Source organism: Protomyctophum bolini, assembly GCF_963924005.1.
Source record: "Protomyctophum bolini genome assembly, chromosome: 8".
Classification (NCBI taxonomy): domain Eukaryota; kingdom Metazoa; phylum Chordata; class Actinopteri; order Myctophiformes; family Myctophidae; genus Protomyctophum; species Protomyctophum bolini.
The window spans coordinates 20,714,167-20,737,586 of NC_137869.1; the positions used below are offsets into that span (position 1 = coordinate 20,714,167).

At 42.3% G+C, this 23,420-nt stretch overlaps 2 protein-coding genes across 6 annotated transcripts; both read right to left on the reverse strand.

Annotated features, from left to right (window-relative positions):
* Positions 1 to 6,191: 6,191 nt before the first annotated feature.
* Positions 6,192 to 14,902, reverse strand: dcun1d4 (DCN1, defective in cullin neddylation 1, domain containing 4). 5 transcript variants are annotated; one of them, XM_080770712.1, is made up of 11 exons: positions 14,839 to 14,902; positions 13,361 to 13,431; positions 13,227 to 13,266; positions 12,481 to 12,565; positions 12,007 to 12,095; positions 11,770 to 11,840; positions 11,412 to 11,503; positions 11,148 to 11,256; positions 10,452 to 10,556; positions 10,243 to 10,342; positions 6,192 to 9,077 (listed from the first exon to the last, which is right to left on the reverse strand). In XM_080770712.1, the coding sequence occupies exons 1-11, from the start codon at positions 14,855 to 14,857 to the stop codon at positions 9,022 to 9,024; spliced, it is 837 nt and encodes a 278-aa protein (XP_080626838.1). In that variant the 5' UTR covers positions 14,858 to 14,902; the 3' UTR covers positions 6,192 to 9,021. The 5 variants fall into 5 exon arrangements, with proteins under 5 accessions (XP_080626838.1, XP_080626837.1, XP_080626841.1 ...); XM_080770711.1 differs by having other exon boundaries at positions 10,243 to 10,345; XM_080770715.1 differs by lacking the exon at positions 14,839 to 14,902 and adding an exon at positions 14,286 to 14,479 and having other exon boundaries at positions 10,243 to 10,345.
* Positions 14,903 to 19,323: 4,421 nt separating this feature from the next.
* On the reverse strand, positions 19,324 to 21,568 carry LOC308320520 (E3 ubiquitin-protein ligase TRIM39-like). The gene is made up of 2 exons (XM_080771001.1): positions 21,482 to 21,568; positions 19,324 to 21,237 (listed from the first exon to the last, which is right to left on the reverse strand). Exon 2 carries the CDS (start codon positions 21,234 to 21,236, stop codon positions 19,590 to 19,592), a length of 1,647 nt encoding a protein of 548 aa, XP_080627127.1. The 5' UTR covers position 21,237; positions 21,482 to 21,568; the 3' UTR covers positions 19,324 to 19,589.
* Positions 21,569 to 23,420: the final 1,852 nt, after the last annotated feature.

Sequence of the window (23,420 nt, forward strand, 5' to 3'; positions counted from 1 at the left end):
GTGCTGTGTCGCCAGGTCCTATACCAGCTGAATCAAGTTCTTCCAGCAGTGAGAGTGAGGATGAAATGAGATACACTGCATCTAAACCAGAGAGGGAGGTAGTTACCATCGAAAGGGAGGCTGTTCCACATCCAAAAGAGACATTGGAGGTTTCTCTGACTCCCAAAAGAGCTCTCAATATCACCCTGCAAAACAGTGCTGACATCGCAGAGGACAGAACCACAGCTGATATCAGCCCAGCCCAAAGAGTAACCCCAGAGCTTGAGTCATCCTCTTCAAGCAGTGAAGGTGTGGATGAACATCAAGACCACGGAGTGAAACAGACAAACACTGGGACAGAAAACACAGGAGATGTGCTGGCTGCTCTGGGTGTTCCCCGTCTTAAAAGGCGCATGGATATAAAATCCCCTGAGAAGCCTCCGCCACCGTCACAAAGAGCACAAGTTTCCTCATCCAGCAGTGAGAGTGAAGATGAGATGGGTAAAGTACAGAGAGAAACGTCTGAGTTACACTTTAAAAGCCAATCATCAAAGGTGGAAAAAGAGTCAAAGCAGACAGAATCGGATCTCAGCAGTGTCCTCCATATCAAGAGGCGCCTGGATATCAAGGCAGCTTCACCACTACAGAGTGAATCCTCTTCCAGCAGTGAGGATGAAACGAGCCATCAAAAAAAGGAACATGATGGAGACGGGCTTGATTTAGGGAGCAAAGGACCTAAGCCAGAGACAAAGTGGCCTAACCTGGATTTCAGCACAATCCCTGTACTGAAGAGGCGTCTGGATATCAAAGCACCATTACCAGATGACTCTTTTTCTTTCAGAAGTAAAGACGAGGGTACAGACCAAACCATAAAACTAGGGGAAAGAGATGCTGGAAACTTAACCAGCGAACCAGGAATAAATGTTTTACTTGCCCAACCGAAAGCGCCATTGGTAGAGGTTTCTCTCACTCCGAAGAGAGCTCTCAATATCACCCTAAAAAACAGTGCTGACATCACAGATGAGGCAGAGGACAGAACCACAGCTGATATCAGCTCAGCCCAAAGAGTAACCCCAGAGCTTGAGTCAAGGTGGGCCGGAATGACTCTGGGGGTCTCTCATCTGAGAAAAGATACAGGCAGTGCATCACCCAAAGTACCATCAGCACCTCTGCCTGAGTCATCCTCTTCAAGCAGTGAAAGTGAGCATCAACATCAAGACCACGGAGTGAAACAGACAAACACTGGGACAGAAAACACAGGAGATGTGCTGGCTGCTCTGGGTGTTCCCCGTCTTAAAAGGCGCATGGATATAAAATCCCCTGAGAAGCCTCCGCCTGCACCACCGTCACAAAGAGCACACGTTTCCTCATCCAGCAGTGAGAGTGAAGATGAGATGGGTAAAGGACAGGGAGAAACACCTGCGTTACACTTTAAAAGCCAATCATCAAAGGTGGAAAAAGAGTCAAAGCAGACAGAATCGGATCTCAGCAGTGTCCTCCATATCAAGAGGCGCCTGGATATCAAAGCAGTTTCACCACTACAGAGTGAATCCTCTTCCAGCAGTGAGGATGAAACGAGCAATCAAAAAAAGGAACATGATGGAGACGGGCTTTATTTAGGGAGCAAAGGACCTAAGCCAGAGACAAAGTGGCCTAACCTGGATTTCAACACAATCCCTGTACTGAAGAGGCGTCTGGATATCAAAGCACCATTACCAGACGATTCTTTTTCTTTCAGAAGTAAAGATGAGGGTGCAGACCACACCATAAAACAAGGGGAAAGAGATGCTGGAAACTTAACCAGCGAACCAGGAATAAATGTTTCACTTGCCCAACCGAAAGCTCCATTAGTAGAGGTTTCTCTCACTCCCAAGAGAGCTCTCAATATCACCCTGAAAAAGAGTGCTGAGGACAGAACCACAGCTGATATCAGCTCAGCCCAAAGAGTAACCCCAGAGCTGGAGTCAAGGTGGGCCGGGATGACTCTGGGGGTCTCTCGTCTGAGAAAACATAAAGGTAGTGCATCACCCAAAGTACCATCAGCACCTCTGCCTGAGTCATCCTCTTCAAGCAGTGAAAGTGAGCATGAACATCAAGACCACGGAGTGAAACAGACAAACACTGGGACAGAAAACACAGGAGATGTGCTGGCTGCTCTGGGTGTTCCCCGTCTTAAAAGGCGCTTGGATATAAAATCCCCTGAGAAGCCTCCGCCTGCACCACCGTCACAAAGAGCACACGTTTCCTCATCCAGCAGTGAGAGTGAAGAGGAGATGGGTAAAGGACAGAGACTAACGCCTGAGTTACACTTTAAAAGCCAATCATCAAAGGTGGAAAAAGAGTCAAAGCAGACAGAATCAGGTCTCAGCAGTGTCCTCCATATCAAGAGTCACCTAGATATCAAAGCAGTTTCACCACTACAGAGTGAATCCTCTTCCAGCAGTGAGGATGAAACGAGCCATCAAACTAAGCAACATGATGGAGACAGGCTTAATTTAGGGAGCAAAGGACCTAAGCCAGAGACAAAGTGGCCTAACCTGGATTTCAGCACAAATCCTGTTCCTGTATCAGCTGATATCAGCCCAGCTCAAAGAGTACCCCAAGCCAAGCCAGAGATAAACTGGCCTCTATTGGATTTAAACAGAATCCCTGGTATGAAGAGGAGTCTGGATATCAAAGCACCAGGTGAGTCTTCCGCTTTCAGCAGTAAAGATGAGAGTGCAGACTACGCCATAATACTAGGGGAAAGAGAGGCTGGAAACACAGAAAAAGATTCACATCTAAATGTGGGAGGAATAAATGTTTCACTTCGGAACATCAGCTTTGATGAGATGGTGAGGAAAAAGATTGAGCATATAAGACCCGATCCACGTGCAGACTTGCATCCTGAGTCGAAGTGGACTGGCTTTGTTCATCACTCAAACAGTGCAATCAGTGTATCAGAAGAGAGACATGTGGTGAAGTCAGACCTACCCGCCTCCAACTCTTGGAGACCTGTGAATGTTCAGCCACAACAACAAGCTCCACCTGCAGTCCCGGGAAAGCATCCACCTTTCACTTCTTCCTCAAGCAGCGACAGCGAGGATGACAAAAAACAAGAGAGAGAGAAACACGAAATCACACCATCAAACTCATACTCATCCGTTGGACCCATGAGTACTTCTCTGCAACCCAGAGGAGCTCTTAATCTTGACATCAAGTTTGACAACACCTCTAGCAGCACAGATGGAATAGATGGGAGTGTCTGGTCAGAGGACCGGAGGGAGAGGAAGGGCCTGGGTGCTCTGAAAGCCATGTCATCTAACAGAGAGAACTGGGATACAGTACATGAGGAACTTGAAAGAAGCTCTAGTCAACACACTGACCAGTATACAGCTTACCATGGGCACACCACTTTTAAGTATCAAGCCACTAGGGACATCAAGCCATTATATTCCTCAACAGATGGAACAAAAGCTGCAGGGATGCAGCATGGAATCTCCCAGCTCAGTAGCCATACTGTTGTAGATACCCAGCCACCTCCTGTCCCAGGATCACCACCACCAGAGGAGGACGGGGTGGCAGTGCCTAAGTGGAGATCTCTAAAGATCAGTGAAAAGCAAGACGGGTCCTACACGGGTTCAACGTCTTTCACATCTGGAAGTAGTGATGTAGAAAGGAGCCCCAGTCTCATAGGGCTGGGAGTGGCGACACCATACCACGCGACACGGGGCTATCGGAGCATAACCTCCACAACAACACAGCTCCTCCGGACTGACCAGCATAAGAGCAATGTGACCAACACCAGCTCAAAAACCTCCACACTCCATTTTGACCAGTCAAACATTACAGAAGTTTAACGTTGCAAGCAAGCACCATAAAAAGATGATTGACATTGCTGATTATTAACTCACTCACTGAATTATACTCTGTGGTTTTGAAAAATGTTTAAATTGTAAACTTGGAAATATGTATAACAATAACATAAGTATATATTTTATATTTGATATACACCAACACTAAGGTACTATGTTGTAAGTACTCATCTTTGACATCATTTTGTATTGTTATAACTTACCAATTAATTTATGAATCATTGATCCATGTCTACTGAATGCATTTTTGAAGACACATTTCCTTTTGTCTATATCATGTGCCATTACGTACTCTCAACTTTTTCTAAATTATTTTCACATCTGGATGACAATAGCATACTGATGAGCAATAGCAATGATAACGTGAGGCAGGGATACTCAAATAAATTTACCTGTGGGCCACATTACAAAAATTACGACATTAATGATACTTGATAACTTCTCTCTTTCAATTGCTTTATTTTCGCAAAATGTATCAAAGTACAATGTGCATGCACACAATATGTAAATAAATAAATGTGTTACATTTTCTTGCATAAACACAAAGAGCTGTTTCCATAACTGCACAAATTATTGCACATAACATGAGTAGCTGTTATAATAACATAATAACATAACATGAGTAGCTCTTTGCCTGCCTGCCTGCCTGCCTGTCTGTCTGTCTGTCTGTCTGTCCATGAGTAGTTATTTGTCTGTCTGTCAATGAGTAGCTGTCTTACTGTCTGCCTGTCTATGAGTAGCTGTCTGCCTGCCTGTCTATGAGTAGCTGTCTGTCTGCCTGCCTGTCCAATTGTCCATGAGTAGCTGTCTGTCTGAGTAGCTGTCTGCCTGCCTGCCTAATTGTCCATGAGTAGCTGTCTGTCTGCCTGTCTATGAGTAGCTGTCTGCCTGCCTGCCTAATTGTCCATGAGTAGCTGTCTGTCTGCCTGTCTATGAGTAGCTGTCTGCCTTCCTGCCTGTCCAATTGTCCATGAGTAGCTGTCTGTCTGTCTATGAGTAGCTGTCTGCCTGCCTGCCCAATTGTCTATGAGTAGCTGTCTGTCTGTCTATGAGTAGCTGTCTGCCTTCCTGCCTGTCCAATTGTCCATGAGTAGTTGTCTGTATGTCTATGAGTAGCTGTCTGCCTTCCTGCCTGTCCAATTGTCCATGAGTAGCTGTCTGTCTGAGTAGCTGTCTGCCTGCCTGCCTAATTGTCCATGAGTAGCTGTCTGTCTGCCTGTCTATGAGTAGCTGTCTGCCTGCCTGCCTAATTGTCCATGAGTAGCTGTCTGTCTGCCTGTCTATGAGTAGCTGTCTGCCTTCCTGCCTGTCCAATTGTCCATGAGTAGCTGTCTGTCTGTCTATGAGTAGCTGTCTGCCTGCCTGCCCAATTGTCTATGAGTAGCTGTCTGTCTGTCTATGAGTAGCTGTCTGCCTTCCTGCCTGTCCAATTGTCCATGAGTAGTTGTCTGTATGTCTATGAGTAGCTGTCTGCCTTCCTGCCTGTCCAATTGTCCATGAGTAGCTGTCTGCCTGCCTGTCCAATTCTCCATGAGTAGCTGTCTGTCTGCCTGTCTATGAGTAGCTGTCTGACTGCCTGCCTGTCCAATTCTCCATGAGTAGCTGTCTGTCTGTCTATGAGTAGCTGTCTGCCTGCCTGCCAGCCAGTAAGTTGGTTAACAGAAAATAAATTGTTATGGCTGAGTAAAATAAAATACAATAAACACAATTTGCCTGAAAATAGATTACCCAGCTATGACCTTTTTCATGAAAAAAAATGAGTAGTGATATGGTTGACTGAGTAAAATAAAACAATCTACCTGAAAATAGATAGCTATAACTGAAGAGCAATTTCCGCAATTTCCGCAATTACCATTTCCAAAATTTCTGCAATTTCAGCAATTTCCATTTCCGCAATTTCCTCAATTTCCATTTCCGCAATTTCCATTTCCACCATTTCTGCAATTTCCGCAATTACAATTTCCGCAATTTCCATTTCCAACTATTAATGGCAGCTGGGTTTCATCATTCAAATAAAATAGAATTCTGTCCGTTTAGCTATAAAATTATGTCAGGGAATAGGGATACACAATATATGTCTTTCATTTGCATTGCATCTCCCCCCCCCAAGCTTTTATTTTCGTTCGAGTAATAGTACAACTCTAATAGTATTACTTATAATAATGTAATTAAAGATAACTTCATTCAGATTTATTTATTTTTATTTCATTTTCCAGATTTTTTTTTTAGATTTTCATTGGTGGGCCAGTCATAATGGTCCCGCGGGCCTGATGTGGCCCGCGGGCCTGAGGTTGAGTATCACTGACGTGAGGAATACTTATCTGTAGTTGTGGGAAAAACAATCACCTGTATCGAGCATTAAGTTAATAAACCCCTTTATTTTTGTATAGACATAGGTTATAGTGAAAACTGACATATACACACATACATAGTTTACATACATATATACAGCCAGGACAAGGTGGTCCATCCTCCTGCATTAACATGAAAGAATACTATCTCAATTACTTTGTATACAAGTATTTAGTAAGCAGTCTACAAGAACTACAAGTCCATCATTTAACAAATTCTCATACGCTGATGAATGAAATGCATTCTGACATTATATAACCAAAGCTCTTACAAGGTTTAGAAAGCAAAAGGGTTGCATTTACATACGGGCTGGTATTAAAACTCATTCAGTATTACCTTCAAAGTAAATTCTGAGAGGTACTACAATAGTAGTGTGATGGAAAGGTCCCAGCACCGACTACTTGCCTTTGAGCAAGGTATTAAGTGATCCCCTTTGCTCTAAGAGGCACCTTCCTATAAACAGAGAACGTTTGGTGGAGGTTAAATGCAGGAGGGAACTCCTCTTCCACGGTGAGGTTACAGGTGTGTTCCAGGTCTGAATAAGACGCAATCATGGTGTTCAGAACAGAGTGAAGGTATCATGATCGCCAATATCAAATTAAGCACAAAAGAAAGGTACTTGCACAAAATTCCTGTACAATAAATGAAGTAATTTTACATTAAAGGAAAAATAAAAACATTTTAAATCATCCATTCACAGAAAAGCTCTGATGGAGCATGCATGCAAATATTAATTAAGTCTTGGATGATTTCAGCATCACATCACAGCCAGAGACAAAAGGTTTATACATTTGTTACAAGAACATTATACTAGGCAGAAATAACAGCATAGCGTCATTACACAGTTCCAAACTGTCAATGTCCATTTTGATTAGACCCTAGGGGGAAGATTCTAAAGTAATGCATTCACCAAAGCTACCTAGCTAAGCTAGGTCTAGATAAGCCTAAATAAAACCTTGTCCCGCCTGAGAGGGTCACCTCGTCTTCCCCCCATCGATCTACTAACACTGTCAGTGCTGGGGGAGAGATGCTACTACCAAGACCTGAAACGAACAGTCAGTGAACTAAGGAAGACACAATGGATGCCACATTATCAAGACAAATTTAACAGCACCTGGCTCTATTTCAACTCAAAACACCGGCCCGACAGTCTGAATTCATCCTGAATAATCCCTGACCACTATTTATGTTGTGTGTGTGTTTGTGTGTGTGTGTATGCATACATTTTATGCATTTAGATGTGAGACACAAAGTGACTTCTGACTTCCACATGTTGAGGCACAGGTATATTCTCACCAACACATCGTGCATACAGTATATAAACTTGCCACAGGACCAACAAATTGTTGATGTCGGACAGAAACCTTGTATCGCCTAAAAGAAAATAGGGAACACAATGTATGGCCTATTTTAGAATTAATTCTAAAATAAGCAAATATAGCAGATCTACAACTCACAATGCGACGTGTCGAGCTTATAGACCTCCCATTTCTGAAATTCTTGACATGCACAAGAGGGATGCCGGGTTTAAGATTTAGACCAGAGAACCATTCTAAACACGCCTTCTAATTCCTGACCTAGATTTTCTGAAAAACGTTGCTATAATAGTAACAACTAAAATTACCGGCTTGAAAGGTATACCAACGTATAGCTGTAACGGGTCTAAATGGGTTGAAGTGGTTAAGTCGGTCTTTGTCTGTCTTATAAAATAACTATGGCAAAAAAAAAACTAAATTGGATGCATTGGAACACAGGTGTCGTCCCCCTGGCCCCACCCTCATTTCCTGAAAAGTAACGGTTTTGGACATGCAAGGTTTCCGGCCGACCGTGACGATATACTGGTCAAAACGTTTGAGTGTTGCAAGTTATAAAGTAATAAATAGCAGTGCTGATAGTAGAGTGGGCATGATGTTTGAAACCATCACAGGGGGGGGGGGGCTTTGCAAACTGGAACACAATCTGGGGCTACGGGGGGGGGGGGGCAGGCACCGTAAGAAAAATAATAGCACTGGTACAAATAAAAAGAAAACACGCAGGCGTCGCCAGCCTGCCGCAACCATTTGACACAGTGTGTGCTTCTTTAAGAATTCAGTTCATGTCTGATGCACCAGGTATAAAAATGTCCAATGCGCCATCACTTGTCTTAAACCCTATATACTTAGTTGATGGGAGTCCTCCAGGCCTTTACGCCTCTCCTCTTTGTCGAAAATAGCCCATCTACAAGCACACGACACATGCGTTGGGAGCTTGTACATCGACTATTTACACTGAATGTTCGCCCCCAGAATAGGGCCGCTAGGGTTCATGTGGTTTAAGACTTTCTCACAGGGTCACTGTTGGTTTCTTTGTGCTGGAGGCAAAGGGCTGAGGAGTGGCGTTCTCTTGTCACAGCATGTCGCCTTACCGCCCATCCACCTATGGCCGCATGTTATCCTAACACAGACAGCGATATGACACATCACAGTGAGGGCGAGAGGGAATGCCACCGGGCGGGGCTTTGCCACAAGCTGATAAAACTATGGAACATTGGAAGGGAATATCAGTCCACAGTCACAGTCCAGGACCTGCTCTCTCTCTGGACAGCATGCAGCCAGGCTGGATTATAACCCCTTGACCTTTGACCTATAACACCCCCAACCCCACCCAACAGGAAAACACCCGATGCCATTGCCGACATACAACTTTCCCCATTTTTCATTGTATTGTATACTTATTAGTTGTTGATTCTCATAGCTGTCGTCATGGTCGTGATTCTCTCAGTTCTTTATTCTCTATCTTTTTCTTATTTTTTTCCCTTCAAAACAAGTCTTCATGTTGGCAGTTTTGGGATCTCTGGCTATGACATCTCTCTCTCCTTGTACCATTCTACAAATTCGTCCAACAAAACTGGCCCTAGGAAAAATGAAAAGAGAGATAGATGTAAATAATGCAAAACGTTCATGTGCGTGTACAAAAAATCGTGTCAATTTAACATAAAGTGTAGAAATGGAAGTAAATGGACCCGTTCACGCTAATTAATATAACCTTAACTATATTTGTATGTCTGTATTTGTATCTATTTGTATGGTCACTGTACCATCTGCATCAGTTCACAGCTCATCACACCGATCACTCACTCACTCACTCAGTCATACCAGTTTCAATCAGCAATCATCACCACACCCTAGTATAAAGCACAGCACTTTTGTCTCAGTCAGTGAGGTGCACATCACTTTACTTACAATTCATGATATTAACACTGATGATTGGTTTTAGACCTCCAAATACACTGATGAACTGAACTGATGAGCTGGAGCACTTGAACTGAATTGGTGAGTGTTTGGATTGTTGCTTTTAGTTCATGTTTGAATCTTAAGTTTACATTGCTTGTTTGTAGTAAACTATTGATGTGCTTTTATTTTTGATATACTAGTATTAGTACTGAACTCTTATTCTGAAATGTTAGTGTGTTAGCAGTGCATTATGGGAAGAAGAAGCTCCATAACAGAGTACTCCATTAGTCAACAAGCAGACAAGCCCATGGTGAATGTGTTTTTTGTATCTTGACCTTTTTTCACACCCTCGAAAAGCAATGGCTGTTTGAACATGATTCACTTTCTATGCAGAGTTTTGATTATTTGCAAATTCATATGGATAATAATTCATATTGAACAATGACAATTTTACATACATACGCTATATTAGCACTTATTTGCCAGCTTCTATAAAAGCTAAGATTTCTATGTCTTTTTGTTTTTCTGTTTGCTAAAGTCTTCAGTGATAGGAGCAAATTACATGTAAAAGGAGCAAGGCGCTCGCCTTCTGGCTTGTGAAAACCGAGTATGGCTGTGTCTTTAACTTCGTTAACATACTGGATGTATACAACACGTGGGAGCAGAACAATATTGTTCACCATCGCTGTTTTGTGGATTCAGCCTTCCACTTGACTAACTTGGAGCAATTTATTTTTATAAAACTTTTTATTGTGCTGGGTGTACAGCCCTTCAGGGGTCTGTAACATTGAGGATTTTACTGTACTGTGTGTGCTGGAATATTGTGGATCTTCATATTTACTCACAGGCACCATCTTCATCATAGTTACTGAGGTCCAGGCTGATTGTCCTGCTGAACTCTAAAACATTACACCACTGGTCTTTGTTGATGACTTTATACTTGGACTGCTGGAGGAAGCATAGAGGCTTTGGTTTATACAACCGCAAATAATAAAAGAAATAAACACAGCTGTGCGACATGCTCAGATTTGGATTCCGTTCAGGCCCTCCTCACCTCTAAAAACTGGTTAAATACGGGAAACAGAGGCCAGGTCTTTCCCAGGAGAAGTCCCAACATGCACTTGGCTGTGTTCAAGTCCAAACTCCTCTGATCCTTTTCCTGTCCAAATCCAAAACAAAACAAAACAACCAGGTCAGTGTGAGACGTCCATCCAGCAGAGATCACACACACAGGGACAAACACAGTGAGCTCATTAGTATCTGCAACACAATGCCTGCCCATAATGCAACACATGAATCCATCAGATCTGATGATCTTTAAATATGACAGCACTGTCACAGTCAATGTTGCGCGCTTATGGCGCATTAAGAGATTGTGGCTCTACAAGCTTGTGACATGTCGCACTGCAACGTGTTGTGTGCTTGTAGACCGCCTATTTTTGATTGATTTTTGACGAGACATGCTCAACCAAGTATAAATCTGGAGTCATTGTGTTACTCTCCTGAAAGTATGCTTACATCAGCCCAAGGCAGGCTGTGTAAATACAGGAGGTGGAACACTTGATAAGACCTCTCACTTTTTACAAAAACAATGACGTGGACCACTCCTTTCTGAGAAATGGTCACCGGGTCGTCATCTTAGGAAAAGGAATGGGTGTCATGTTATCTGCTTTTTGAGCCTCTACTAGTATATATATCCAGTCAAACGCCACTTTTTCTACACACAAGTCAGATGCTTAGTTTGACTTACGCGGGCGAAATCAAAGGCGTATCTGTAGATGAGCTTAAAGCTGGTGGCGTCATTGAGGACAGATCTCAGGTAGTCGAGGGAGTTGCGCAGTCTCTCCGTGGAGTCGCACCTGACAACGGAACAAAGCCACTTTAGACAGACACACACTCTGCTCTCATGCAGCTGAACACCGGAGAGCACGGTTATGACTCAATAACACAGAGACTCAAGAGCCTGTCTCATCCAGGGTGATTAAAAATATCACAGCTTGATTGTAGGACTTACTGTAATGAGCCCATGCCTCTCAGCCACTCCTGGAGAGTGAAATAACCCATACTCTGTGCATCCAGCTTCCAGGCAAGCACCAGCATCACCACCTGGACAGGACACAAGAAGCATCCCTTACAACCACGCACATCTCCCTCGGCTTGGCGTGACATGAATTCATCCACTGAAGTGAATTGGCAAAGCCTGTTAAACACCCAACTGAGAACACAGCTGCCCAAACATCCAACCGAGAACACGGCTGCCCACTGTCCTCAAAAACAAACAAACAAACAAAAAATGAATAATCTTGAAATTGAAACAATAAGGATGCAAGGCACTAAGGCAGACTAAAGAGGCATTGAATTGAACTCCTTACGTTCTCTGGTTCCACACCGATGTCCTCGCAAAACTTCTCCATGCCCTCTGGCCCCACGACATCGTCACAGCCTGTTGTATACAGATCAATGTGACATCATCATCCATGTGTAACACCTGAGGTGTAACACCCACCCACTGAGCAGGCATTTCTGGCTTTATAGGTCACTCACAGACAGTCAGTCAACATGGAGCTGATTGTGAATGTCATGAAATACACCGTCACTGACATCCTCACCTGCATACTCGTAGAACCACTCTATGCATCTCTTACTGGAGAATGTCTCCTCTTCACAGATCTGCAACGTGTCGTGTTTTCTGAAAACACTGCAGATGAAGAAATGGTCAGTCAACTCAACACAGCATCATAGCAATGGCAATCTATCCCGTGACTTTTCAAATTCTCACCCTTAAATTACCATTTCAACCACTTTCAACCTGACAGCCATGTTGGGCATGTTGACAGAATTATCAAAATGTTTCCAAAATTGATAACTCACAACGTCATGTTGTGAGCTTGTATATTGTCTATTTTAGCTACAAGGGATTATTAAGTGTTAACTACACATGATTTAAAACGGGGCCTCCAAAACATTCTAGATATGGGTGAGCATTCTATAGTCATGCCAGAGCAATGAGAAAGTCTTAGCTCTGCTGGTACAGTATGACTGGTGCCATTTGACTCCTGAGCAATAATGCTATCATACAGTACCTCTCTTGGCGGCTTTTCTTGGCTGACAAGTCGTCTCCTGCGGACGGTCTCCTCTTTTTCCTGGGAGGCATGGCTCTGGAACAAGCTGGGCCAATGTGAAGACAGACGGACAGGTCAAATTATATTGAAACCAATATTTAGCATCACTCGTAGTTTCAGAGATAACAGCCAAAGAAGATTCTACTTTTAATGGGACCCTATGGAAATATGGAATGTGCGCGCGCACCTCTCCTGGTGCTGGGGGTGACGAAGGCATTGCCTAGCAACTCAGTCAGTTTTAAAAGTAGATTTTCAGTGAGACAGTTTCATATCGATAAAGTTAATTAATTGACGGAGAATTCCGTCAAAAGCAGTTTGACAAATGATGGAATATTCAGCCAATTTGTTAATAGTTCTCATTTAGGTTAACCGAGAAGCAGACTTTTTTGTATATCAAAACAACACCATTTTTTATAATAAACTAAATGTATTAGTCTGATTAACCACTTAACCCTAAGCAGGAACTGGGGGTGGCAATGAAGGACCGGGAAGTCTGGCGTGGCACTGAAATCCATGACCTCGACCGCGGTCGGAAAATGATGATGATGTAGCATACTTCATTGTACATTAGTGGCGTCCAAAAATAGAGAAAATAGCAGTAATCCTAATCGAGAGAGACGGTGTACAAATGGGTCCATTTGGTTCCAGAGTTATGGGGCCTTATACCTAACTTTGATGAGAACCTGCTATAGAAGATGGATTATTACCTGAGGGGTGGCTGTCCTGTCCAACGTCCTCTGTCAGGTTCTGTCATGAGGAATGCAGAAATGTTAGCTACATTCTAGTGGGAGGACACACACACACACACACACACACACACACTGACATAAAACATATTTACCAGCCTGTGCAGGGTGTGGTAGATCTTGTGAATGCTGGCCAGTGTAGACAAATGGGAGTTCAGCTGAAAATCTATAATGTCCACAAATGAAAGACAAACTTTTATCAGAACTGGTCCTACATGCATAACCTTCAAATATTCTTCGGAAAAACACATGGATCCAAATCCAACAACAGACCACAGCTGACAATCTCCTGTATATATTGACAGAGCCATAACAGCCATTCATTTCTAACGGTATCAATGCAGTTGTGATGAATGGTCTGTGACATCATTATAGCACTAGTATATCCGTTTCTATAATCAGATTCCCAACTGTTTTTTACCTGAACAATATGACTATGTTATGATTTAGGGCTTAAAAGATACGTTTTAAAAAAGACTGAATAGTGATCACACGCATGACAGGCTGGATCTGCTCCACACGTAATGCTTGCAAAGTCTAAATGACTTGGATTACATGCATGCTACCTTTTAGCCAAATATGTCATCTAGCCATTTGCTTTCAGAATATGTCGTCCAATATAGTCGTGTTTAATTCGTTTCCAAAAGGCCGAAAAACCAGACAAATCAACGGACGTGCGACTAGATAGCACTAGCTGCATACCTAAAATAGCAGTGCACACACGCACAACTTGCACACAGAGTTTACAAAGTATCTGGAGAGTTGGCTACATGGGCGTTGTAGTCCATTTCCCTAATAAACGCCATAGGAACCAGAACTGTAGTTGCTAAATCAAACTACAATTCCCAGGCTTACAAAAATAATTATTTCAACCCTCTCCCCCAACATTTACCTCAACTGATGAATGCATTTTCACATTGTTACAAAAAAGCAAAATAGTATCGTGATTATAACATATCTACTGCATATATAAATATGTTATTACCATATGTAAATGGCGCACAGACAGACAGCACTTACTGCAGCAGGCAATGAAAGATGTTTTACAGAACTGCGTCACAATTTTTCATTCTCTGTATTTTTCCGCAGCTGACTGCACATTTGACCGATTTAACAACATCATCACACTGTCACCAAGTTGAAGTTTACATTCCTAGGCAACCTCGACTGTAATCAACGGGCAAAAAATCACAACAGATCAATTTTTTTTAACCGAAAACCATGGCATGTCGATTTGGACTCGGAAACACAATTGAACACCACCAACGTTACGCTGAAACATCTCCAGCCCCACCAGGAAAACTGCAGAGTCAAAAGCATCCCCATTGCACATCCACATCACATGGAATTATTATTGCAACTATTCTCCCTTTGTTGTCGCCCCAAGACAACTGGAAAATACAACAGCACACAATCCATGCATGATCTTCTGCACAATACAGAAGTAGATGCAATGCATATGACTCGTCTGTAAAAGCTTTGTCTCCGATTAATCGATTAATCCCCACTCTGCTGAATGATTTGCATATTCAAAAATATGGTTAAAAACAAAGCCATGTAAAAGGATACTTACTTGCCGCATCAGAGTGCATTTTTATGAAACACACAACTGTCTGTGTGAAACCAGCCGCAGACCGGCCAATGGGCGGGACATGTCAGCACAAACCACGCCCATTGGCGATTTAGGCGTAAGATCGGCCATTGTGGCCACGCCCTTGGTTACTGCGGATTGGCCGATTCGGGTGTCATGTAACTGGATGGTAGACAAAGAAATAAAGCCCTCCCATGCGCCGATGAGATAGGGCAGAATTCCAAAACAGGCTGTCCTGTCGCGGCTCTTCACTGGCTGGAGAGCTGACCCGCACACGTCAGTCATCAGAATTTCCTCGTGCTAGAGTAAAGACCGGCCCACGAAGGCATTTGATTGGCCAAGTCCATGGGTTTGTTAGTAAAGTCACACACACACACGCACACACGCACGCACACACACACACACACACACACACACACACATGGAGTTGGGTCCTCAAGTCAAAAGGTGAGTGTCCAGCTCTAGCCCTGGTCCAGTGCTTACAGTCAGTGAGTATCAGAGAGAGACTCGCTGTAAGCACTGGACCAGCTGCTCCATAGCACGTTTCCAACCCTATATATAGGCTATGGCTATCCCAGATCCAGATGTGATGGAGTTTTCCTGAGAGAAATCTCTTGAATTCTGAAAACCTTCTTTGCAACCTAGCTTCTGTAGCCTTGGAGACCACAGACGTTTTAGTGGTTCTCAAACGACCAGAAAGTAGATATGGATTTGGCTGTGGACTCCCATCTGTTTTCTTTCTTTTTTCGTGCGTGCGTGCGTGTGACCCAGAGGTGAGGTTGTTATCTGGCTAGTCTACTACTAGTCAGACTGCTAGTCTGAACTAGATGAACAGAACAGATGACTACAATGCACACACGTATGTACGCACGTATGTACGCACGCTGCACACACACACACACACACACACACACGCACGCACGCACGCACACACACACACACACACACACTCTCTCACATACATGTCTACTCTCATTTGTTTGCTAACTTTGTGTGCGTGTGCGTGCGTGCGTGTGCGTGCGTGTGTCATCTCCAGAATTCTCTGTCCAGCACTCAGGTAAACATTTACATTGACTGTCCTCATCTTCACGTCTTAATTGGCAGGCAGGAGTAATAATAAATTGATGGTGCCAAGACTGTCTACACTCTCACACTGTATTCTCAGTACAGACGCAGCCAATCGAAAGCACCACAGAGTGTCCATCCATCCATGCAGTGATGTAGTCACAAGGAACATCAAAAATTGCAGCCATTATCCCCATGGTCACTAGGGGCAACGGGTAGAATGGCTCGAGAAGATCTCCGGAGCCAAGGCGTTTGCACTTGATTCTGGGAATAGTGGGGTCAGATAGCAGAAGCGTCATGTTCTGAATGGGACTGGGTATATTGTGTGTATGCAGAATATTGTAATGTTTTTGCGTCGACCAACACAGTTAATGTTAACAATTGGCTAAACATCCACTAATGTGACAGTGGGGAATTCATTCAACCAGCACTTTCTACTACGGAAGAACCTACACTTACACCACCATGTCATAACCATGTTTATTGAAATTATAGCTGCCATACATTTACACCGATTGCTCCATCACCGTTCTTATGCTGTGTAATGTGTTGGCATGCTCTGAATGAAGAAATAACACTAATACCATATGTCACATTAACCATGTTTATTAAAACGGTTTTAGAATAACACAAATTGCTCCAGCACCATCCTCTTTCCACTGCTGATCATGTCCAGTGCATGTAAGAATTAAGCAATATCGGCAAGTTAGCAACGGTGTGTTTTTAAAAAAAGTGTTCATGTTTGACACACGCTGCATAGACCGTCACCATGGGAACCAATGTCGCCATCGGCGACGGATTTTGCTTAATGATTTTGACAGCTACGGCGATGGCGTCCTGAAAACCGTCGTTGTTTAAAGTCCCTAATGTCCACGCTGCACCCTTAGATCTCCATATATGGAGCTGACCTGTTCTGACATTCCATATGTTGGTCTGACCTCATCAAACCCTGTACACTCAAGACATGCTCCTTATATGGCTAGTACAGAATTCATTCCATGTTGATCTGACCCCCCATGCCAAAGCGCCAGCGCTCGTCCAGCAGTCCTCCCGTCAACGAGACTAATGCCCTTTAGGGCGAGGTCGCTTCTCGCCCTCAGGGGTCTTACTGGTTCTGGTGTGCGTGTGTGGGCGTGCATGTGTGTTTTGGGAAGAGGTAGCAGATCTGGCATGTGTTCTACTGTTGGACATAGTGACTCAAATCAACAATGTTTAGTAGGCTATTGTTGCGACTGCAGGTCGCATTCACTATGAAAACGTGCAGTTCCCGTCAGTTAGTTGGTTGGTGGTTGGTCACCCCAGGCATATCCACATAAATTTGGCCATATCCACTTCCTTAATGTCCCAAATGGGCTGACCTCATCACATTTGTGATGACGGCTTTAGCTGTTTTTAGGCCATGGAGTATTTTTCGTGCAAAACTAATGCTTGGAATGGATTCAGAATCATGAAAACCCCCTAGTTTGACATGTCACATGCTAAAGCATGATGCAATTTTGCCTTATATTGGTTGTCTATGGTGGGGTATACAAAAATGGCCATTTTTTCGCAATATTTCCGGCAGAGCAGACCTCTCATTCTGTGGACCTGACCAAGTGAATAGAAAAAACACAAATATAAAGTAGGCTATGTCATGACATCACAGGTCCTCTCAAATTTCTTGATTATTCATTTTATTTCTTTATTCTTCTTTAGATGCTCTTCAAGACACATTTTGTATTTGGTATTATGATTGTTGTTTTAAATGAAGTCAGCTGATTGCACAAGCAGCTTACAGGATGTTGACAGGAGGTTTCAGTTTCACATGTCTTTAAAATGACACATAGCAGAAGCGGAAGCTGCTCCTTTCAGTCCTTCTCCAGCTGATATTGTATCCATATTGAGGATGTGGCTCCAAAGCAGCTGTTCAGACATTAGTCAATGTTTTGTCAATGTTTCCACGTTTGTCATCATGATCTCTTGGTCTCTTCTCTCTTGAAGCCAGCCAGCAGAGGGCAATAGAACCTTAGGACAGCTGCAGTGTAACATATTCATATTCTGTTGAATATTTGACTCTTTCTGACAGAAATGTGTAAAATGTGTCTAGTTTGAATGTATTTTCTCCTTGTGTGAATCATGGTTATTATACTAAAACTAAAATTGGTAAACACAGTCCACACAGTCCACTAAAATAAAAATGAGGATTTGCACAAAAAGGACTAAAACTAACTGATTGTCTTTATTTATTCTGTCTTCTATAGGTCTTCTGCTCTGAAGGAGCCTGGCTGTGTAGAACAGGGTTTGTCTAGCTGTCTCAATCTCTATCTCTATGTAACCTATCTCCGGATCTCTGAGTGCTTCTGTATCAGTGTGTCTCTGTGTCTCTGTCCCCGCAAAGGTATACACTGCTACCTGCCTACTGTGAACCAGAAGGCCAAGCTCCGTAAGGCGACGTTGTCAACATCAGCACACAAATATTATGCATGTTAGCACATCATTGTTGCTGACCAGATGTCCCTCAGACCTCTTTGCGTGGGACGGTCCCTCATGACTTTTCAGGCGTCCCACAAATTGAGACCCTGTTCCACATTGTGACTGGCAGACAATTGCATCTAGTGTTCAAATGCCCTAATAGTTACTAGTCCCCTAATAGTTGGCCTTCTGTTGTAAAGCTCTCTCATTGTCTCTTCCTGCAAGATGTGTTTTCAAGCCTGTTAAAATAGCATGAAAATAAAAATAAAGCATGATTTTAAAACAAAACGTGAGACACCAGAGGAGTTTATAAATGATAGCCAATAGGCCTATGGTCGAATATGACATCAAGGCAGCAACTCAAGTAGTAAGTTGCTAACCCGGTACTCCAGTATCGCTTGTGTGGGACAAGTGGGATGTCATTGTCCCTGGTTGGACAATGACAAGTGCTATGAAATAACGCTGATGTGTGTGCAATACCACAGTCACTCGCAAGATGGCACTCTTTCCTTGGAGTGTGGTAATGTGCAATCCATTTGTCTCATTGCTCCATGATCAAAACTGGATCATGGAATGTCCTGGTGGGGTTTATGGAGCATTAAGAATATTGTGTGAAAGAATACATTGGGCTCTGATTTCTCAGACAACACCAATTATGTGTCGCAAAGTTAAATGATCTTAGAACCACATTTTCTGGTTTCCAGATTCCATTCGCATGTTTCCATTTCATTGTGATAACAGTTTCAACATCAAGGCAATTCAAAGTGCTGTACGTACAAAAAGCAATGTCAAACGTACAAAAAGCGTTAAGCATTTGTCTAATATAACAATTTACTGCAGGCATGCTTACCAGACGGAGTCTGTGAAGGATCAAGCATGTACAGTGTATATGACAGTCACAGGGATTATGAAAGAATGACACAATGTTAAAACCAGTTCTAACTTCTAAGTGTATGTAGAATGTAAAATTATATTATATGAATTAACCAACAATAATCTCTTTTGTCATATTTTATGTTAAAGTTGTTAAGGCTTCATAACATTTACAATATATTTTCAATAGTTGTTGCAGAATAGTTCCACTGTGAACACATTGATATTTTCATATTTGATTCATTCAACAATTTAAAGCATTTACAACTTGCTGGCAGAAATATGAATGTTTATGGTTCATGAGTCTTCATGTCTTGCTGTAGCAAATAGCAAATAGGATTAGTCTAATCTCTGTGATTGACAGGAGAGATTATCAGAGGAGCAGAGTTTTTACCACCAATATTAAAACCAGGACTGAAGAATGGATAGAGTTTCTCAGTGAATCTGCAGCCAGTGAAAGAGTAGATATGAACTCTGGACTCCACATCATAAAAGGAGACCAGACCCCCCTCATAATCCACAAACACTCCCACTTTCTGGAGCTTCTCTTTTACATGGAGGACAACATCAGCCCCCGTAAGAGCATGGTACTCATTTCCATTCCTCAACCTTATAGACCAGTAACCGTTGTTGGGGTTCAGTGTAATTTCTCTTTTCCTGTTGATGGACCCTCTGGCCACTCCTAAATTCCAATGAGTCTTCCCTTTAACCTCAACCTCATAGTAAAATCTTCCTGAGGAGAAGCTTTGTTTTCCTAAGACATCAAGAGTTTTAGAGAACCTCTCTGTGTTGTCTAGAAGATTCGTCTTTATGTCTGCATGATTTACTTGTTTTCCATTCTCGGACAGGATGAGTTTGCGGTGTGCTGTATCAGGGTCCAGAGTTACACCCACTTCATGTTGCTGGATGCTCCTCAGTTCAGCATCACACAGCTTCTTCATCTCTTTACTGAGTGTCTTCTCCAGCTGGGCCACAGCCGTCCTTGCAGTCCCCACATATGAAGACTGATGGACATTGGCCTGTGTCCAGTCCTTGGTGGGTGGAGGGTTGTTAATGGTAGGGAATGGGAACTTCTCAAGGAGTTGAAGATGGGCTTCAGTGTGTGAGAGCTGCTTCAGCTCAGAGCTTTTCTTCTTTAACTCAGTGATTTCCTTTTCCAGCTCTTTGATGAAGCCTTCAGCCTGTTTCTCTGTTGATTTTTGCTTCTCTTCAATCACATCAATCAGCTCAGCCTGGCTTCTCTCAATACAGCTGATCAGAGCTGTGAAGACCTGCACACTGTCTTCTATCTCTCTGTCTGCATCTTTCTTGCTGAGCTCTACTGAATGTTTGACCTCCTGAATCTTAAGTTGTTTCTCCTGGATCATCTGCTGAACTTCAGCCTCTGCCTTTCCCAGCTCAGCCTTCTTTCTTTCATATTCCTCTTTTAAAGGTACAATTTGATGGAACTTGTGGTCTAACTCAGTGCAGAACTGACAAACACACTTGTGGTCAGTCTTACAGAACAGCTCCAGAGGTCTGTCATGTTTCTTACATATAATGTCTTCCAGGTTCTTTACAGGGTCGATTAGTTTGTGTCGTTTTAGCGCTGTTACTCTCTGATGAGGCTCCAAGTGAGTCTCACAGTAGGAGGCCAAACACACCAGGCAGGACTTCAGGGCTGTGAGCTTTGTCTCAGTACAGAAGTCACATGAGATTTCATCTGTTTTAGCAGGTTTTTGGTTTATGTTGGAATTTCTTCCCACTTGCTGTGTCTTCCTAAACTGATCAGCCATCTCAGAAATGAAAATATTGACAAAGACTTCTGGTCTCTTATAGAATACCTTTTTACATAGTGGACACAGACACACATCATTAGTGTCCCAGTAATGTGTGATACAGGTTTTGCAGTAGTTGTGCCCACACGGAGTGGCGATTGGATCAGTGAACACATCCAGACAGATAGAACACAGGAACTGCTCTTCAGACAGGAGACTGCTTGCAGATGCCATTCTACACAATAAAAGATGAAGTGTCAGATGTAGTTCTTGAATGATATAGGCTACTTCTCACAGCTTAATTATTATAGGGTTGCTGGATTGTATTGGAATAGAGCACAGTCATGTTGACAGATGTAGCCTACGGCACTTCATCACGTCATCTTTATTAAAATGTCAAGGCATGTGAAAATAACTGCTGCATAGGCTATCATGTCTGTATATATGCATGTTAATGCATAATAAGTCATTCTACTCACCTGTCTTTAAGTTCTCAGTATTTCTTTAAACGTCATGTTGAATGTGGGTGCGCTGCAACCAAACTACTGTCTCTGCTACTGTATACACTTTCACTTCAGATTTACGAGAAACTCCTCCTCCCTGTACTGTGGCTGTTAACCCCTCACAACCTCCACTCTACTGTCCTTTAGACAAGGGGTAGACAACCTTAGGCCCGGGTGCCAACATCGGCACAGGGGAGGGTTGGTCACTGGTCACTGGCACACTGGCCTAAGTGTGAGACAGAGAAGTTTTTTCTTTAAAAATTAAATATTCCAAAAAGTCAGTTCAATTAAGTCCACTCACATCTTCAAATTAAATCCTGCCATAATTTTGTACATTCATTCAAACTGAGCTAACTCATGACCGGGGAGGGATTCTGGGACATAGGTGGTCTACATGGTCTGAGTTTAATAATCATTACATCCTGATGTGAAAGGAAATATTTCTAAGCTGGTTACCGGTATGTGTATCCTATGGACAATCAAAATCAGTTGGGAATATTACATTTTGATGTGGTGTCATAATTATATATGGCACACTGACTATCACGAAAATGAAAACATGGCACATAATGTTGCAGACCCCTGCTTTAGCCCACTGTTTACCAAACACTGGGTCAGGACCCATTTGTGGGCTGCGGAGAGTAAGAAAGGAAAACCTTTTAATTTAATTTTGTTATCTACCGATATTATATGATAGTGTGAAACACGTTGCTATAGAAGTGACATGTTCACATTAATCGTTCTGGCTTACTTGTATATGTGTACTTTCTCTATCTGTGCTAAGGCCTTTGAGGTCACCTATGAAATTCTAATAAAAGTATGTGGGGATTAATCTGAATCCCCCACCCACCCCCTTTCCCCCTCACTGTATAGGTTTTCTTTTCCATTTTTACCTTCTTTATGATGATGATTTCCTGTTTTTTCACTATATAGAAGTGTATATTTGTATGTCTCTAAAATGTTATGATGAATTGAACAAGGTGGACCCTCTTGTAAACAAGTCTAGTGCTTTATTGGTCGTCCACTCACAGTTAACAGTTTTTTGTATTGAGTTGTGCATGCTTGAAATGTACTGTACTTCTGCAAACTGTTAATAAATACTTAAACCAATCAATCGAAGTGTGAACCTGAATTGTTTTAATAAGGAATGAATGAATGTCTCCGAATAACAATCTTTTGGTTAAATTAATTATAATAGTGATGATAGTCATGACTATTATGACTATAAGACATGATACAAATAGCAAATTATGGTGAATAGATTTTTTTTTCATGCATTCAAGATAGTAGGAGCACAGATGCAAAAAAACAACAACAATCTACTAGCCTAATAGCCTACATGAGACCACACATTTCATATTTACAATGAAGTCTGGATTTCATTTTTACAATATTGCACTTTTCCCCTTTATTACATAAACCAACTTATTTGGACACCCATTCCATTTATTTAAAAGTTTTAGGTTAAAAATGTCTGAGGTTTGAAGCCTTCTATACTGTATGTACCTTTAGAGTAGGCCTATATAATTTTATTGAAGCGTTTCAAATAGTTTTCAGAACAATATGACATTTTGATGCAGTTATTTCTCATTTTTTTATTAAAACATATAAACAAATAATATTATAGCCTACCCCGATTTCATCCCCAAAATGTTACAGTTTATGATTGACAGGCGTTTCATCCAATATGCTGCATAGTGTGGTAGGCGTCTTACCAGCACAGCCAATCAGGAAAGACGTCACACCGAAACTGGCGCACTATTGAATTTTGTTTGTTCGGTCATTTATTTCTCATCGAATTATATTATATACGGTAGACATTAAAACAACAAAACCCAGAAACAAATACATATTTTAGTATATTATTATCTTAATATCCTATTGAATGAAATTACATATTCAAATATTTAGGCCT

What these genes read in the sequence shown, in the direction of transcription:
- dcun1d4 (XM_080770711.1), bottom strand. An exon ending in AAGAAAAGCCGCCAAGAGAG is followed by an intron (nt 12,096 to 12,480) that starts GTACTGTATGAT and finishes CTTCATCTGCAG; the next exon opens with TGTTTTCAGAAAACACGACA. An exon ending in AGAGGCATGGGCTCATTACA is followed by an intron (nt 11,257 to 11,411) that starts GTAAGTCCTACA and finishes TTCCGTTGTCAG; the next exon opens with GTGCGACTCCACGGAGAGAC.
- LOC308320520 (XM_080771001.1), bottom strand. Translation starts at nt 21,236, where the DNA reads ATGGCATCTGCAAGCAGTCTCCTGTCTGAAGAGCAGTTCCTGTGTTCT.